At 38.7% G+C, this 17,550-nt stretch overlaps 1 protein-coding gene across 1 annotated transcript in view; it reads right to left on the bottom strand.

Moving 5' to 3' along the window:
* NSG2 (neuronal vesicle trafficking associated 2) overlaps nucleotides 1-14,862 on the bottom strand; it is a 76,544-nt gene extending 61,682 nt beyond the window's left edge. The window contains exons 1-2 of the mRNA XM_036751185.1: nucleotides 14,568-14,862; nucleotides 13,291-13,441 (exon numbers count right to left, since the gene is read on the bottom strand). Of these exons, the coding sequence (XP_036607080.1) occupies nucleotides 13,291-13,419 (129 nt within the window). The 5' untranslated portion in view covers nucleotides 13,420-13,441; nucleotides 14,568-14,862. The remainder of the gene's footprint in view (nucleotides 1-13,290; nucleotides 13,442-14,567) is intronic.
* Between the last annotated feature and the right edge of the window lie 2,688 nt (nucleotides 14,863-17,550).

Here is a 17,550-nt window from a genome sequence, read left to right as displayed (position 1 = left end):
GCGTCCATTCCTATATTAAGGAAGTAATTCTTACATTCAACAGCACTAGTTTGTTTCTGCCCTAATTATGCACTATCATGTTAACTGCTTCTGCTATTTCTCCCTGTGGCCTTCAGTGCATTCATTTCCATTTGCATAGTTTCTTTTTATTGTGAGTCAGTTTGGTGCATATCATCACTTTATCCAATAATTCCTACAAAATGTTGTTTCTGTCAGACATGATATCAGATGAAGAAACTGTGCACTTGACCAAAAAAGGCAACAAAAGCTCACTTATATTGTTTGACAGAAAGAATGGAAAGTCAGTTGGAATGGATAAAAAAGATGGTGTCATAGTTCTGATCTTGGAATATCAGAGATGGAAAAGTGTCTTAGGGATGAGGAAATTGAGATCCAGAGAAGGGAAATTATTTGGCCAATATCATAAATTTATTAATACTAATAAACTGCTTTTTTGTATATGGCACTTCAGTACTTTCAAAGAACTTTCCTCAAAACATCCCTATGAAGTAGGTACTGCTATTCCCTTTTTAAAGCTAAAGAAACTGAGGCAAACAGAGGTTAAATGACTTGCCTAAGGTCATCTGGCTAGAAAGTATCTGAGCCCAGATTTGAACTCAGGTCTTCCTGATACCAGGCCTAGTGTTCTATCCACTATACCTCCTAGCTGATTTCAAGAGGGTATAAAGCAAAGAATACACCGAAGGTATATATGTATATATGTGTGTATATATATATATATATATATATATGAAAGTAATGTTTTAAATCAGTTTAAATACATATTAAATATTAACTGCATGCATGATACTATGCCAAGGGCTTAGGATACAATAAATAAAATAAAGCAATTCCTGTCTCCAAGGACTTTACACTCTTCTTTTAAAAATTTATCTCTATCTTTTGGTTTTCTTTCACCTTTGTTTCCAACTATATCCCTCCCACTCCTTTCTCCAGAGATCCAGCCCTTTACCAAAGAACAAAAAAAGAGTTATCTGTGTAAAGAGGATAACTGAAATCCATGACAGTATCTGAAGGCATCAAGGGAAAGAGAGAGAAAAGAAGGCCTCGGAGTACCAGGAGAGAGCAGTGTCACAGAAACAAAGGGAACATAGAAAGTAGGTGAGGGGAATGGGCGATAGTACCAGCAGCTGCATAGAGATAGATGGAGGGTAGGCACCGATGAAAGATCATTGGGTTAAACAGCTAAGAGATTATTGGTCATTTTTAGTAGTGCAGTTTCAATATAATGTTGGGTGTCAAAAGCCAGATTGTAAAGGATTAGGAAATGAAACAGTGGCGAGAAAATAGAGACAGTGAGTATAGATGACTCATTTTTAGTTTGGCCATGAAGGGGAAAGAAGACTTAGGACAATAGCTTGATTACACTGTGAAATAAAGTAAAGGTTTGGTTTTGTTTGGTGGGGGGAGGTGTTTGGTTTTTTAAGGATAAAGCATGTTTACAGGCTGTGCGGAAGAAGTCAGAAAATAAAATTCAAAAAGATTGAAGAGATGAGAGACAAACAAGTTGCTGGAGGAGATGGGCCAGGATGAGATCAAGAACACAAGCAAAGGAATTTTCCTTGCCAAGGAAAGGGGCTCCCTCTTCATCAGATGCATAATCAAAGGAAGAGAGGATGGGCGAAGGCATAGGAAGGTTATAAAGTATGAAGTAGAGGAAACAAAGGCAGGTCATGATAGATTGCCTTAATTTTCTCAGTCAAGTAGGAAGCAAAGAGTTAGTAAGAAGTGGGAGGGAATAGCAAACTTCAGGAAAGAGAAAGTTAGGAAGGGTCCTTGCAGTGACCAAAATAGAAAAAAATAAAAGATTGTCTTGGGCCTCATCTAAGACTGGATAACAAGAATCTGTATTGGAACTAGTTGACATAGTTGGGTAACTTCCATCATCAGGACAGGAATAGGAATGTAAAAGGTAGGTGGTGGGAGTAACCTAGGACTGAGAATTGGCAGTGTATGAATTGAAGAAGGGGAGAGAGATTCAAGGGCAGAAGTGAGTATATAGTTTCAGTGGTTAACTATTGGGTCAAGACTCTGATAGGAAAGTACAGTAAGATCAGGGCTGTTAGACCAAGAGAACAAGAGAAGAGAAAGAGACTGGAGGTTGTGGTATGAAGAAAAAAAAAATTTAGGAGGAATTAGGCAGCGGAAGAGAAGATAGGAACATTATGATCATAGCAAATCACTTCAAAGTTCCAGATCATGAAGTTGGCATACATACATTTGGGTGATGGCAAGATCTTAGGTCTTATCATGCCTGTGGGTGAATGAGGTAAAATGAATTGTACATCTTGGAACGTAAGGAAATTGAAGAATAAGGAGACCAAGGTACTGTCTGACATTCACTGTTCTGTCATAGGCTTCTATGAAGCAATCATTTAACAGGCAGTGTGGTCTAGAAGAGCACGTGACTAAGTAATTAGAAGTAGTCACTGTTTCAGTTCAATTTTTCTGAGACACATGGAGGGAAGGGTTTTATCCAAGGTCTCATTGCTTTTTGATAATCCTGCCATCTCTAGCCCTGACAAGACCATATCTATAGCACTCTGTCAAGTTTGAATGCCACATTTCAAGAACATTTATAGACAAGCTAGACAACATTGAGAGAAAGTTGATCAGAATGATAAGATAGCTATAGAATATGCCATAGGAGAATAAATGTAGGAACCGGAGATGGTATTCTAGGAAAGAGAAAGTTTCTAGAGGACAAGGACACTACAAGTATCTGAAGAGCCGCCATATATAAGGAATCTGCTTGGCCCCAACATGTGAAAGAAGGAGAGATGGCTGAAAGCTATAGAGACACTATCTGTTTCTTCTCTGTGCTCAATTCCAGGGTGAATAATGTAAAATCAATCTAGAAAGACAGGCTGGAGGCAAATTTTGAAGGACTTTAATAACTAGGAGAAAAGGTTTGTATTCTATATTAGCAGCAAACAGGAAACAGATGCATACACATACGGACAATGTACATTGGACTAAAGGAAGAAAGAATGAGGAGAGATGTCAAGGAGTTATTTTTAAATGGAATATGGAAGAAGATGTGTATAATTGATCATCTCTGAGTGAAAGGAAAAAGGAGCAGAGTGGGAGACTTGAAAGGAGTAGAGGTTTAAAACAGTCATGTTGGGGAGTCAATTGGGGAAGAATAAAGGATTTCTCTGCAGCAGTGTAGACCCAGTTGAGAAGAGACAATGGTCCCATTCAGTAGCACATGTGGAGAAGGAAGAGAGAAAGTAAAGGATGGTGTTTACCCAGAGCTAGAATTTGGTGAGGCATGAGCCCAGTAGGACAAGAAGGGTGAAATGAGATAAAGTTAAGGAAACTAAGTCACAAATGAGGGAAAGGATAAAGTCCCATAATAATTGTCAGGACCAGGATTGTGGTAATGATTGCTCAAATTTCTATAGGGCTTTAAGATTTACAAAATGTTTTCCTCAGAATAACCCTGGGAAGGTGAAAGGGTATGCATTGTTATTCTTATTTTGCTGAAGAACAAAGTCCTTTGAAAGCCGAAATGACTTATCCAAGGTCAGGCAGCTTCAGAGATAGAATTCAAACTCAGCTCTTGCTCCCCAGCCAGTGAGTTTTGTACTTCAGGAAGAGTCATAGAAATGTAAAGTTGGAAGAATCCTTTGAGATGAGCTAGTCCGATGCTCTCATTTTATAGAAGAGGAGAATGATGCAAGGAGATGTTAAATGATTTGAGCAAGGTCATACAACTAGTAAGTATCAGACCCAAGATTCCAATGGATGCCAAGTTTGGGGTAAGATATTTTAAAAGGAGGCTCCCCCACCAACGCCGAGGCCAATGTGGACTTGCTCACAGCAATAGTAGCAGTTCCCTCCCAGGACTTCTCTGTACTAATTAAATCACAGGTCTAGTCCCTGCTCCACCTCCAAAAGAATGAAGATAACAGTAACTGTAAGCTTCAGAGCTAGAAGGGTTCATAGAAATCATCATATCCAAACACCTCAGAACCTTCATGGCAGTGACTGACTGCATACCACAGCAAAAGATTGCTGTAAGGACCAAATGAGATAATGGATGTGAAGCACTGGAAGCTTTATAACAACCTGGGGAGGCAGGTAATGTGATCGTCATCCCCACTTTACAAAGAGGCTCGGAGAAACTGATGTATCTCAGTCACCAGGACAAGAAGGTTCAGAACCTAGATTTGAACCCAGATTTCTGATTATCAAATCCAGTGTTCTCTCCTTGACATATGTAGAAACAAAAGCTGGGAATGACCTTTTTGCTCATCTCTTCACAGATGAGAAAACTGAAGGTTGAAGGGAAGTGACATATTGGAGTCACCAGTCTTCTAATCTAGGGCTCACACCACAACACAAAGCCCTGTTGCTTTTAAGGAAGGTGCTAGAGGAACATACTGAACAGACTTGGAAATTTCATTCGGTCTGTTTCTTTCTTCATGTGCTGGAGATTTAAGGGTAGACAAAGTAAACTCCCATAAAAGGTATTGGTTAAAAGTTGGGAAGTTTCCCAGCTACACATACTTTTTGCCCCTGCTTCTCCATGAGCGTCTAGGTTAAAGAGCTTAGAGATGTATATGGGACAATCTGTGTGGACCTGATCACAGTGGTCACTGTGGCAAAACTATGAAACAAAGGTATTGTATTAAATGATCTCTGAGACCTCCTTCAGCTGTAAGAGTTATGGAAATATTCTGAGTTGATTTGTGCCTCAGTTTCCCATTTTCATAAAAGCAGGATGGTAATGGTTCCTCACTTCCAGAGAGTACTGTACACAGGTACCATAAAGATTAATCAAACAGGTGCTATGTGTAAAGTACTCTGATGTAAGAATATCCAAGAAAATTAATTATTAAGTACCTATGTGCTAGGCCCTTGTGATACATAGTCAGTGGTAAGCTGTCATTATTAATGTGAAAGTAAACTCCAGGGGGCAACCTGCTAGTTCCACATACAGGAATAAGATTGAAAAGAAACTATCTATTCTGGATCCATTTTAGAAATGCCCTTCGGAAGACAGAAACTGAAACCAAGTAATTGTGAATCATAGGATTTTATAGCTTCGTAAAATCCTAGAGCTAGAAGAGACCTTCAAAATCACTTATCAAAACTGCTCATTTTACAGATGAGAAAACTGAGTCACAGAGAGGGAAAATTACTTGGTCTAATAGAGTCAGGATTTAAACCATGTTCTTTCACAAAGCCATTGTTTTTCATAGTACACTAAACTAGCTCCTTCGTTTAGGAGAAATATTTAAAGCAAAGGTATATTGTGTATATGTGTGCATATATGTATATGCATGTATGTAGGGATAGCTAGATGGTGCAGTGCATAGAGCACCAGGCCCTAGAGTCAGGAAGATTCATTTTCTTGAGTTCAAATCTGGCCACAGACACTTACTAGCTGTCTGACACTGGGCAAGTCACTTAAACATATTTGCCTCAGTTTCCTTATCTGTAAAATGAAAGAAGGAAAAATGGAGAAGGAAATGGCAAAGCACTTCAGTATCTTTGCCAAGAAAACCCCAAATGGGGTCATGAAGAGTTGAACACGACTGAAACAATTAGTTGAAACAACAACAAGTGTGTGTGTGTGTGTGTGTGTGTGTGTGTGTGTGTGTGTGTGTACTGGAAGTGGTGCTGGATAAATTATCTCCATTGTTTTTTTTTAAAGTTGTATTTTAACAGTGATTTTGGGTTTTCAAAGGTATGGGGGCTTTCTCAGGATGTTCTCTTCATATTTACATGAGCATTGTCCCTAAAGAAATAAGTAATACGATTTGACATAATTGGCATTGTGAAAATGCTGTAAATTATTCATTCTGAAAAGACCACACTGCCCTGATGTAACTCTAGGCTTCTAGGGAGAAGCCCATATAATACATTGCAGTTCAGACTGTGCAAAGTGCAGATCATAAAAATTTAAAATATTACTTCCCAGAATTATTAATAATAGAGAGATCTTCAGTGTAAGAAGCCTCAGGACTGGCAGTTGAGATAAATAAAATGTGGAAATGCTGAGGAAGGAAGAAGGATTCTCTTTTTAGTAAGCTGAAGCTCTAAAGTCTCATCCTGAAATATTGAGATGGATTACTATGAGAAGCTGGCCCAGGCAGATTCTCTGAATCTCCTCTGGTGTCTCACATATAACATAAAAACATTCTTCCAAAATCGTGGATTACTAATCAAAGAAACAATCTATGTGAATATCAGCTCTGCCATTTACTAGCCATGTGACTTTGAGCAAGTCACCTAATCTCAGGGCCTCAGTTTCCTCAACTCTAAGATGAAAATTAGAATTAGAGGAGCTCTAAGGTCCCTTCCAGTTCAAAATCCTCTGATCCTTTAAGTGTTCTGTGGCAGTGTTTTCTGGGGTAGTAGAAAACAGAAAACACTGAAACAAAATTAGAACATCTGACTTTACTAAGTTTTCTCTAAATTGCTAAGACTGTCCTAGAAAAGGCTACTATGAGACATCCCCCTTTCAGGAATTCCACTTACCACTAACATGCCTCAATTCCATAGCACTTTAAGATTTACAATGTGATTCTCCTGTAATACCCTTGTAAGACAGTTATTCCAAAACTTATCATCCCCATTTTGTAGGGAAGAAAAATGTTCACAAAAGTGAAGTAATTTGCCTGAGATAATACAGCAAATGCATTATTAGAACTGAAGAGAGAAACCCAAATCTTCAAAGAAAATTTGAATAACCACTGAATGGAAAGGACCTTTGAGAGCTATAATTCTACTTGATCATTTTACAGATGAGGAAACTGAGGTAGAGAAAGGTAAAGGTGCTTGACTCATTCCACAAGTTAGTGGCATAACTGAAACTCAAGTATAGATAGGTCTCCTGACTTAGGAAATGGGACTGATTACAACTTGGGGTAGAAAAGACTCAAGGTCAAATTGATGGCTGACTTCAAGTACGTGAAAAGCTACCATATAAGAGATGGATTAGATTTATTCTGTTTGGCCCTCAAAGGACAAGGGTGCCACAGAGATTAATCAAACAGGTACTGTGTGTAAAATGCTTTGATGTAAGAATATAGAAGAATACCCAAGAAAATGAAAGAGTAACCAAAAAGCATTCATTAAGTGTCTACTATGTGCTAGACCCTGAGGATATTTATCAGTGGGAAGTAGTCATTATTATAATTATTAAGTTAAAATTGATAATTTATTATTATTAATGTGGTAAAAGAAAAAAACACCAGAGGACAATCTGCTAGTTCCCAAGAAAGGAATAAGATTGAAAAGAACAGTCTATTTGGCTCCATTTTGGAAATACCTTTCTAAAGCAGAAATTCAAAGCTGTGTGGGAAAATTGCAGAAATTAATTTAAGTGTGATGTGACCAAAATCCTCCTAAGGTGGAATTGGCTCTTTCAGAAAGTATTGGTCTGCACTAGACCTTCATCAGAGGCTTTTAATTAAAGGATGAATGTCTACATGTTAGATATGCTGGAGAAAGGATTATTTTGGGGGTATAGGTTGAACTAGATGACTTCTAAGATCCCTTTGAACTCTAAAATTCTGGAATCCCCAGGCCATTGTGCCTTCTACTATATACCACATGACCCCTCAGAGGGGATCTTTCTATACGTTTATGAGATGAAGAGAGCAAAATGGTGGAATAAGTTCCAGTGAATTGTCCTCGGGGTGGGGGGAGTGGGGAGTGAGAGATGGGGGTGAGCTCAGTTTAGAATACAGGTTGGTTGAGATTAGACTAGAGAATAGAGCCAAATTTAACAATGGAGGGAGGTGGGGAGGAAGGAAGGAAGGAAGGAAGGAAGGAAGGAAGGAAGGAAGGAAGGAAGGAAGGAAGGAAGGAAGGAAGGGAGGGAGGGAAAGAGCGAAGGAGGGAAGGAGAAAAAAAGGGAGGGACGGAGGAAAGTCGGTTTGGAGGAAATGAAGGAATGTTTCTCTAGATTTCTAGACCACTCTACAGGGCTTGAGTTCTCTCTACTCCTTTGGGTGCAAAAGGTCAATACGGTTTAGGAATTCATAACAAACAACTACACAAATATACTTCTTCCCAAGTTCAGGATTTTAACTCAATAAGTTAAATTTTTTAAAAAATCTAATGCTCCTATTGATTCTACCAAGTTTTTAACTACCAAGGCTGCCTGTCAGGTATTACCGTGTGCGTGTACGTGCGCGTGCGTGCGTGTGTGCGCGCGCGCACGTGTGCGCAGTGGGGGAGGGGGGTGGGGGTGGGGGAGGGGTTAAAGGAGGACCTGAGGTAAATGCAGAATCTCCAGTAGTAAATAGTTCAATGTTCTTTCATTCACTTTGAAACTATCTCCACACTCTCAGATATTTTAGTGCAGCTAAACATACACACATATGCAAATATTTTTATTTCATTAGGCGGTAATGCTGACTTTGTGGGGAAGGCAGCCCTCTTCTCTATTGCCATTGCAACCATCCAAATTCAGAACCTTATCTCCTCACTCAGACTATTGCCTCAACTGACATTCCTATCTCTTTTCTCTCTTGTCATGTCCAATCCATCCTCCGTACAAGTGGCTTAATAATTTTCTCAATGCATTGTCATGATTACATCACTGATCTACCCAAAAAACTTTAGTGCATCCCCTTTTCCCAACAAATAAAATATAAACTCAGGATCCTAGCATTCAAGGCTCTTTATAATCTGATTTCAAATTACCTGTATAGCTCCATCTTACACTTCTGTATTCTTATTTTACCTTCTCTCTCTAATCTCCAGTGTTAGGCCTTTGCTATGTCCAATGACAGAAATACTTTCCTTCCCACCCTCTCCCTACCACCCCCACCTGCTGAAGTCTCTCATTTCCTTCAACACCCAAGTCAGATGATACCTCTTACAAATATCTTTCCCACCCTCTCTGACCACCACCTTCCTCAAGGTGAAAGTGACTCCTTCCACTTCAAAATGTTCCTAGCTTTTCTGCCTGACTCTTCCTTCTCTAGATTTATCTTAATGACCTTTGGGTCATAGTTATTTGTTTATTTATCCTTCTGCTCTTATCCTTGCCCTCAGATGGTAAGTCCTTTGAGCATGTATAAAATCTTTCTTTGTATCCTCAGAGCCTATGACAATGGCTTTTACAAAGTAGGGGCCAAATAAATGTTGGGCACGTGCTTCTAGGAGAAACTACATTTGATTCAGTTCAATTCATCAAATGTTAGTGCTTACTGGGTGCTGAGCTCTGATACAAAGTTTGGATAAGATCTAATCCTGAAGCAAACAGTCTGGTAGAAGGATGATATGTGTAATATACAATTTTGCCTGGTAAGGGCACTAGTTAGGTGTAGACATAGTGCTATATGAGATCTGAGGTCTAGGGTGGTCAGAAATATATTATGAAAGAGGTGGTATTTGAGTCAGGCTTCAAAGGAAGAATAGGAATTCAACAGCTTATCTGAAATTACTATCATACACACACACACACACACACACACACACACTCCACTACAGCCTAATTATGCATCACCAGTCTATCTAACTGGACTGTAGGGATTGGTGGTACTTGGTAGATAAAGGCACTGAATATTGGGAGATCAGCCATCTAACTCTGCTGTGAACTCACTCCCACGTCCTACCTAAAACAAAACACTTACCTGCTTGATAACTCAATTTCCCCACCTTTAAAGCAGAGCTAATAATTTTAATCCCTGAAGCACAAAGACCAAATTCAAGGTGTCCTAAACATCTCTCTGGTTTCACTACTAATGAGGTTGTGGCAGGGACAGGGCAAATGGGCCAAGAGAGAAGCTAGCAACTGCACTGGGCATAAGGATAGCTATAAAGTCAAGGTAGTGTTAATTTCTCTCATAGACACACAAACTTCCATTTTGCTCTCTAGCCAAATTTTGTTATGATTCTTCTGAGGAGGGTCACAACAAGCAGGGTGAATGAATTGCTAAAAAGAGTTATGGTGTCTATTTTCCTTCTAAAATAAAAATAACTCACTTTGATAAATGCTTATGGGTTTAACTTTTTTTAAAAGATGATTCGAATGAGAGTTTAAACTACAGCAGTCAGAAGAAGTGGATGATTTAACAAGGTCCTTTCTAGTTGCTGAGTTCACATGAAGGACTGAGTCACTTAGAAAGGCAATCTTGTTTCATCTTAATTAAAAGACTGTTTATTATAATTTTTATTTTCTTATATTTTAAAGATATAAGCTAAACCAATGTAGTGACAGAGTGGTATGTTGCCCTGGTCTTGAAGACAGAGGAACTGGGTTTGAATATTGGCTCTACCACTTACTAGCTCTATGTTCTAGAAGTGACCATCAAGTCATATCCCCTCCCTAGACCTTAGTTTCCTCATTTGTAAAACAGGATTGGACTAGATGCCAAGATCTCACTCTAAATCCCTAGTAGAAATGCTATGGTATTGTGGTAACTTAAAAGAGGCAGCATGAACTAGGGGAAAGAGCAGTGAACTCAGAGTTAAAAGTCGTGAATTTGAGTCCAGGCTCCCCCAGTTAATAGGTATGTGATCTAAGGCAATGATTTCATGCTTATTGAACCTTAGTTTTTTCATCGCTAAAATAGGAATCAAAATCCCTTCCCCTCCCTCTTATGAGGCGTCGTGATGCTTAAATGAATTAATGGGTATAAACTTGGTTTGAAACCTTCTAAGTATAAAACATGTGTACTGCATAATTATTAATATTGCATATGCAACATTCAGGAGTGATGAATATTAGTGGAAGCACAACTGCATACATTAGCAGAATTGGTTTGATTAAAAACTCAGGAGGTCCAATTTTTGAAGTCTTGTTAGCCTATTATATAAACTAGGAGCTATCTTAAAACAAGGAAGTTGGACAGAGGATCCTCCAGCACTAGAGACACTTTCTAACTATAAGGCCTGTGATCTGGTGACTGCTTTCTGCCTCTTAATACATGGTCAAGGGCTACAGCAGTGAAATGGAATCAACCAAATCCTTTGATCAGGCTGGTTCTACCACCATGACCATAGAAAACAGTGTGACAAAATGGCTCTGTCCATCCCCAGATGGGCCATATTGCTAACAAAATACACCATCAACCTCAATGTCTAAACCCATAGGCTAGAAGCTGGGGAGGTGGTGGATAGGGGATCTAAACCCCTTAAGGTTTACAGGGAGATCAGGAAAAAAAATCACATCTCTTATGATCAAGAGTCTTCTCAAGAGCGTGGATGTCCCTATAGCCACTCTGTTCCCTGGGAATTACATCAGGGAATTAGATTTATCTTGGGGATGGAGCAAGAGGACTACTACCTTACCATCTCTTTCCTGTTTATCTTACAGAGATATGCTAATACAAGTACCATGAACAGACTGATGCCTTGGGAGAAAGATCCCATGTGAAGCCTGACAAAGCCTGGAGCAGGCTTTCCTCCCCTCTATTCCCAGGCAATATATATTCCCTTACATGTAGAGGAAAGTGGAGGTATTTTTCTCTTACTTTTAATAATTTAAAATCTTATGATTATAGGAAGTCATGATCACAGATTCATCAATGTTAAATGTGGAAAATACCTTAAAAAATAAAAACACAGAATAGAACTGAAAGAGCCATCAGCACAGAATGTCAGAGTTAGAAAGGAACTTAGAATGCATAACAAAAAAAAATCTGTCCTGGAAGAGACCTTAGTATAGATTCTTGGAAATGGCTTGGACCTTACAGAGCAGAATGCTTGATCTTAAGGTTTAATACAGTGGAGCTACAAGAGACTTTAGAGTTCATCTAGTTCCAATCCAAGACTGCCTCATTTGACAGATCAAAACAAGAGGCTCAGAGACTGAAGTCTTTGGTAGCAAGAGTATTGAATAGGCCACTGAACTTGGAATAAGGAAGACCTGAATTCAAATCCCACCTCAGACCCTTGCTAGCCATGTGAACCTGAGAAAGTCACTTAATCTGTCTGTACCACAGTTTCCTTACCTGTAAAATGAAAGGACCATATTTGATGGCTTCTAAGGCCCTTTACATCTCTAAATCTATGATTTGATGAAGTGATAGACTCAGGAGCAGAACTGGGACTAGAACCCATGCTGTTTCTGGTGAAAAGAACCATGGATTTCTCACTGGCCTTCGGTGACTATCCATTTTTGCTACCATGACAGAAATTTTACATTAATACCTATTGCACTTTAAAAATGGAATCAGCCAATGCACTTCAGATCACTCTGAAATTCCACTTAATGAATTGATTGGCTAAAACTATCATTGTTCCCTCACATTTTCTGATGAAAAAATAAATAGAATGTTCCATTTTTACCTTTCCTGGAGAGGATTCCATTGTTTTCTTCCAAGATATTCAAGACATTTTAACAAAATACATATTAAAAACTTAGCTAAAAAAATTCCAGATGTGCCATAAATTAAATAAGTCGTCTACCCCACCTTTGTGGATCTGACAAGCTTCCCCCTAGATGCAAGATTAGTAAGTCCTTTGTGGATCTGACAAGCTTCCCCCTAGATGCAAGATTAGTAAGTGTCTGTGTCTTCTCTACAATAGCTTCCACCTTCTTTTCAATTTATATTCCATTAGATGTACCTGAAACCTTTCCTATGACTAAACCCATGTCTTGAAGTTAGCTGGACTCTTCCTCTCTACAACATTCAGAAATGTGTATATGATATTGGTCCATTTAGTTCCCTTCTTTTGGCCTCAGCTTCCCTCTCTATGAAATTGGAAGTGTGAACTGAGCAATTGCTCTTCAGGTCCATTCTGGATATAATATTAGAGTCCGAACTCTACTAGACCTTTGGAAAGTCACAAGCCCCTCTCCAAGCCTTAGCTTCCTCATGTATAAAATGAGGTAATTGATCCCCACAGTCCCTTAAAGCTCTGACACTCTACATTCTGAGTCCATTCCAATACAGCATGATCTCTCAGAAGGTCCCTTCCAACTGACTGTTCCAACTGCACAGAGGTGCTTTGGAATGAGTGAAAAGAGAGCTAGATTTAGATTCAGAGGAGATGGGTCCAATTCCTGATCCCCTGTGTAACCTGGACAAGTCACTTAAAGTTTATTAACCTAGTTTAAGTACACACAACATAATGTTGTTGGATTATGTGCTGTTTGAGGTCCTTTATAGCTTTAAAGCTATGGTCCATGTATTCATTTGCTATGTTAACTCCCCACCTTAAAATAAAAAGAAAAAATATTTCATTTGTATCTCATTGATATGATTTAGAGGATGCCATAAGACAAGTAAACAAATTCTGTAAGAAAAGAATACTTTTGACTTCTGGGAGAATAGGGGAGATGATTAGTGTTACCTTTTCTGGAGCAGGAAACTGCAGGTGATTTACTTCCAAGGGTGTTATCAAAGGAACAGTCTGAAAGCCGTCCTCACCAGAAGGTTGTTTGCTGTTCTTGTCATTCAAATTACTCCCCAGCTTCACCATTCTTGAGCCTCACTTCCCAGACCTGAAATGGTCCAAACGAGTAAGGTGACAACAGAAGGAGGGTGCAGAAAAAAATAGAAGATTACAGTCATGGGAAATAGTTCTTTCCTAAATAGCTCCTTTCTGCCTGACATTATCATCAAAGCACACAACTCAGAGCTCAGAGTTTATGTTTTGATTGAGTTTAAAAGATGACAGAGCTCTTTTCCCACAATTCTGTAAGATAAATAAATCATGCAAGTATTATTATCCCTACTTCACAGAGGAAGGAATTGAGCCTTCGTGAGGTTCAGTGACTTTCCTAGGATCACTCAGCTGGTATCAGAGCTTGGATTTGAACCCTGGTCTTTTGAGGCTGAGACACAATTCTTCAGACCATTCAGTGATCCTTTGGGGACACCTTTGTTAGGTTTCCAGATTCTATTCCAATTGTACACCTAGACTCATTTACCATGTTTCCCTTGCCCTAATGCACATAGGATTGAACAGCCACAGTCTGGGGAAAGCCAAAAGCAAATTAAAGACATGGTCTTAAAATATGTGCAAAACAGAAATCATTTCAAACATTAGCTAAAAAATGTAAGCTGCTCACATTGAAAAGACATAACCAGAAACAGAACAAAGTAATAATACTCTTGAGCATCATGCAGTATGATAAATTTCATCTCACTTTCTGAATTGCTATTTTTTTGTTTACAGTTTCTCTTCAGCAAACCTTCTAGTAAGAAGTGCATTGTTTGCATGTGCATGTGTCCATGTATAGATTCATAAAGGCATATGCACATTTTCATCAATATATATTCATATCCTACATATTTTAGTATCTTTATCCTTATCATTGTCTGGTTCTTTTATTCAGTCAACATAATAGTCACCGGATTTACTCCAACATAGTATAGCTATATATGTTTTTAATATCAAACTGCACAATACCTAACTAAATAGATGCCCTGCATTTCTTCCTCTCTAGCTCACTCTGAGTCAAAGAAAGAATCCTCCATTTAGGACCACAATGCAGCTTAGTATGACCTGATTTCACTTATCAGTCCTGTTGATGACCAAAAAAAACAGGGATGTCATAATGAAAGAGGGTGGGGAAGGGTGGGATGGGGGGGGGGAAATGGAGCAAAGTAAACCCTTGTACTTACTGCAAACCACGCTTGAAGGGTCAGGCCAGATTCAGGCCAATCTGAAGAGCAAGGCTGGTTTTCCCTCGATCAAGTGCTTCGAGCTGATGGTGCTGAAGGGACAGGGCTCCTGGGCGTAGCAACCTGAATCCAAGAGCTACTAACAGTAAGCTGGGAGCAGAGGCAGAGTATAAGAGTATAGTAGCTCCTGCCTGCAATAAGCACACAGCTCTCTCTCTCTCTCTCTCTCTCTCTCTCTCTCTCTCTCTCTCTCTCTCTCTCTCTCTCACTGGGGTAGTGGCTTCCCATTCCATCTGGCATCTGGCACCACCTGCTGTTTCTGATGCATGGCCGCAACTGCCACATAGAAAATACAGTTTCAAGAGGGAAGAAAGAATTAATAAGTGAAAAGGGTGGAATAGAAATACATACATACATGTATACATCATATATACATATATATTAATAAACACTTACCAAGCAACGCCACCTTGAGCCTTTAGATGAAATGAAAAGGAAAATTAATTGGGAAAGGATACCCCTTCCAGAAGTAAACTGTGATCCAGGAGTACAACAAAAATTAAAGCCAAATTTTGAATACTTGAAATTTGCTGTCAGAGCCAGTTTGTTCATAGAAGCAATCATGTTAATCAAAGTGGGAATAAAATTCATCCAGAGTTGGGTCTCTTTCCATTGCTGCTGTCCCAAAGTGATGGGGAATCATTCTGGCATTTCTAGTAATTGAGGTCAGAACCAGGAGCATACATTTGGGAATTTTATGTCAGATGTTCAATGCAAAGAATGCTGAAGGTCCTAAGGAGGTCTCAAAAGAAGGCCCTCTGTCAGGGCTAAGGGAAATTTAGATTATCTGAAGCTGGTGGGAGGCTTCAAGAAAGAGAGGGTTGGAGTGAATATTAAATTCCACAAAATCTGGAAAATATCCTGTTTCTAAAATTACTACATCTGAAAGAACCTTATGAGGGTCCTATGCTTAGTTCTTAATGAGTTGGCTCTTCCTCACATATCTGTCATTAGAGCATAAGCTTAAGGGAACTTACACGCTGTTGCAAGAGAAATAGGGAAAATATCCAATTCAAATTTGCCAGTAGACTCTTTGTTCAATTCCTAAGTTCTCTTCAATCATGGAGCATGGAGTTATTTTTCTATTACAGAAGAAGAAACTGAGGCAAGGAGGAAATAAAACTGATGGAAATGGAACATTCAGGAACCAGAAAGAAACAAAAAAGAAAATATTTGGATGATGAATAATGGAAGCAGAAACAGAAAGAGAAAATATATAAGGGATTTGAAAAACATCAGAATCCTGGCAAAGACATAAGGAAGATATGGTACAATGAAAAAAGAATGGCTTTTGAGTCAGAGAACCTGAGTTTGAATGACATTTCTTGTGCTTTGCACATGATTTAGACTCCTTCAGCTTCAGTTTATCTATAAAAAGAGGGACTTATACTAGCTGGCTTCTGAGGTCCCTTCTAGCTCTGGATCTTTGATTCTATGGGTTTGATGATTGGAGATTTTGATTATTTGGACATATGCTAAGGCTTTTTCTCTGCTCCAAAGAAAGTAATTAATAATTCAATGATTTCAATCAAATCCATCCTCAGATAATTACTAGCTGATTGACCCTAGGCAAGTCACTTAAAATTCTGTATGCCTCTGCTTCCTCAACTATAAAATGGGGATAATAATTGGACATATCCCGCAGGGATATTGTGAAGATCAAATGAGATAATATTGTAAAACACTTAGCACAATGTCTGGCGCACAATAGACAGTTAATACATGCTTCTCCTCTTCCCTTAAGTGCCAGTTGTGTATCAAGCATTGTGAAGGCACTAAAGATGCAAATACAAACAAAAACAATTCTGACCTTACTTTATACTTTTGTCCTACGAAAGATAAAAAAGTTTAAAAAAGGGGAACTTCTATCGATTTGATTATTTTTTAATTTATTTTTAACATTCTTTTTTTTTAATTTTGAATTCCAGTTTTTCTCCTTCCCTTCCACCCTCCCTCACCCACTAAGAAGGCAAGAAATGTGATATCAATTGTACATGTGAAATCATGCAAAACTTATTTCCACATTAGCCATGCTGCAAAGAAAAAAAAGAAAAAGAAAGAAAGTGAAAAACTATGCTTCAATCTGAAGTCAGATTCCATCTGACTTTCTCTGGAAGTGGACAGCATTTTTTACCAGAAATCCTTCAGAACTGTCTTGGAGCATTGTGTTGATAAAAACAGCATCTTTTACAGCTGATCACCATACAGTATTGCTGTTATTGTGCACAGTGTTCTCCTGGTTCTCATTACTTCACTTTACAGCAGTTCATATAAGTCTTCTAAGTTTTTTTGGAACCTTCCTGCTTAGAATCTCTTATAGCACAATAGCATTCCATCACAGTTATATACCACAGCTTGTTCAGCCATTCCACAACTGATATGCATCTCCTCAATTTCCAGTTCTGTGCCACCACAAAAAGAGCTATTATAAATATTTTTAGGTCCTTTGACTTTTTCTTTGATCTCTTTGGGATACAGACCTATTATTGGTGTTATTGGGTCAAAGGGTATGCACAGTTTTATAACCCTTTGGGTACAGTTCCAAATTGCTCTTCAGAATGATTGGATCAATTCACAACTCCACCAACAATGCATTGGTGTCCCAGTTTTTCCCACATGTTTTCCAACATTTGTCATTTTCCTTTTCTGTCATGTTAGCCAGTCTGACAGATGTCGGGTGGCACCCCAAAGTTATTTTAATTTGGATTTCTCTAATCAACAGGGATTTGGAGCGTTTTTGTATGCTTATAGATAGCTTTTATTTCTTCATCTGAAAATTTGCTGTTCATATTCTTTGACCGTTTATCTATTAGGGAATGACTCATATTTTTATAAATTTAACCCAGTTCTCTCTACATATATTTCAGAAACGAGGCCTCTATCAGAGAAACTTGCTGTAAAAAAATTTTCCCCAGTTTTCTGC

Source organism: Trichosurus vulpecula, chromosome 3 (genome assembly GCF_011100635.1).
Source record: "Trichosurus vulpecula isolate mTriVul1 chromosome 3, mTriVul1.pri, whole genome shotgun sequence".
NCBI classification, from domain to species: Eukaryota; Metazoa; Chordata; class Mammalia; order Diprotodontia; family Phalangeridae; genus Trichosurus; species Trichosurus vulpecula.
The sequence above is the reverse complement of the archived record's forward strand: the minus strand, read 5'-3'. Positions and strand labels throughout refer to the sequence as shown.